At 49.9% G+C, this 1,667-nt stretch overlaps 1 protein-coding gene across 1 annotated transcript in view; it reads left to right on the top strand.

Annotated features, from left to right (window-relative positions):
* Positions 1 to 1,667, top strand: part of CRTAP (cartilage associated protein) — a 34,012-nt gene that overhangs the window by 438 nt on the left and 31,907 nt on the right. The window contains exon 2 of the mRNA XM_010835582.1: positions 9 to 359. Coding sequence (XP_010833884.1) covers positions 9 to 359 — 351 coding nt within the window. The remainder of the gene's footprint in view (positions 1 to 8; positions 360 to 1,667) is intronic.

Genomic DNA, 1,667 nt, shown 5'->3' with positions numbered 1-1,667 from the left:
GGGACGAGCTGATGCCGCTCGAGTCGGCCTACCGGCACGCGCTGGACCAGTACAGCAGCGAGCACTGGGCGGGGGGCGTGGGCTACTTGGAGATCAGCCTGCGGCTGCACCGCCTGCTACGAGACAGCGAGGCCTTCTGCCACCGCAACTGCAGCGCGGCGCCGCAGCCCGAGCCCACCGCCGGCCTCGCGCGCTACCCGGAGTTGCGCCTCTTTGGGGGCCTGCTGCGCCGAGCGCACTGCCTCAAACGCTGCAAGCAGGGCCTGCCGGCCTTCCGCCAGTCGCAACCCAGCCGCGAAGTACTGGCGGACTTCCAGCGCCGAGAGCCCTACAAGTTCCTGCAGTTCGCCTACTTCAAGGCAAGTCCGGTCGCCCCGCCTTACGCTTAGGCCCCGCCCCGCGCCGCGGTTAGGCCCGCCCCTAGACCCCTGCCTGGTGCCTGCGTCCTGGGCCCGATCGCACCGCCCTTTCTAGACTTACTTCTTTCGCACTCAGCGTCGCTAAGGGAGACCTTCAAATCCTCTGCCTTGTATTCTATTTCATAGATAAAGATGAAAAATACTTTTCTTGAAGGGTGGTTCTGAGGCAGAGGATGTATATCTAACGACTAGCACAGTGTTATTTGAAGACAGACTTCTGTTTTTAGTAGATACCATCAAAATCCCTTTTCTCAAGTGAGTAGGGCGGGAGAGGACCTGCGGGGCCGGTCAGTCTCTTTTAAAGAGGAATTTAAAAGGGCAGGGCTCCTTGGAAGGACACTTGCCTGTCTGGAGGAGGAGAACCTGAGCGCTGTGATTCCTCAGGGCTGGCGCTCTCCGCTGGCTTTCATCTACAGTGTAACGCGGTTGTCTTCCTCCTTTTTATGACTGTTTGCATTCCGTCTTTGATTGCTGGCTAAAAATAGCCACAGATTGCAGTTGTCTACGGTCCTTACACGGGGGACCCTGAAGTTTTAAGAACGGGCTGAATTCCCTGTTAACTGGATAAAGAGGCTTTAGCTTGGCGGGTCTTCAATGGGTTTTGCCAAGAGAGCCCTCTTAAAGCTGTTTCCACTTTATTGGAAAACGATTTGGTAAACTCTGTGTCTTTGGGCTGCAAGATCTGCTTTTCATATTTCTCTGAAACGGGTCCACGTGTATGTTGCATTCGTATGGGCCATAAAATAGCACAAAACCCTAAATAGGAGAAAAACTGGGTTATTTCTATGCCTGCTACAGCTTTATATAAAGTATCAGATTTGTGAATGTTTGTCCTAGCAATTAAAAAAAAAAAAAAAACAGTTTTAAAATAGACCAGGGATGAGATTAATACATTTCCGGAACTCAGAAATGATGGCTGACTCATACAAGCACTATATTTTTACGCTGAAAAAGACTCATTTAATCCTCTTTTTTGTAGAGCTTTTGGCACATACAGTATGAGCCAAATTTGAGTCACATAATCAAGGGGGAAACGTTTTATTTTTAAACCTGGAGAATAATGGAAGCTCTGATTTCTTTAAAATACGGATGAATGTTAAACGAGGCAAAAGGGGAGGAACAGTTAATTCAGGGTGACCGGAAGGCAGGGGTTTCGTCCATCGTGGCATCCGCAAAGGCTAGGAAATTCATAACTTCTCTTCAAAACCCTTTACAGGTCTTGTGACAATCACTTACTTAAAGTCAGTA

This window comes from Bison bison, unplaced genomic scaffold (genome assembly GCF_000754665.1).
Source record: "Bison bison bison isolate TAMUID 2011002044 unplaced genomic scaffold, Bison_UMD1.0 scf7180017864043, whole genome shotgun sequence".
In the NCBI taxonomy this organism is placed as follows: domain Eukaryota; kingdom Metazoa; phylum Chordata; class Mammalia; order Artiodactyla; family Bovidae; genus Bison; species Bison bison.
The sequence above is the reverse complement of the archived record's forward strand: the minus strand, read 5'-3'. Positions and strand labels throughout refer to the sequence as shown.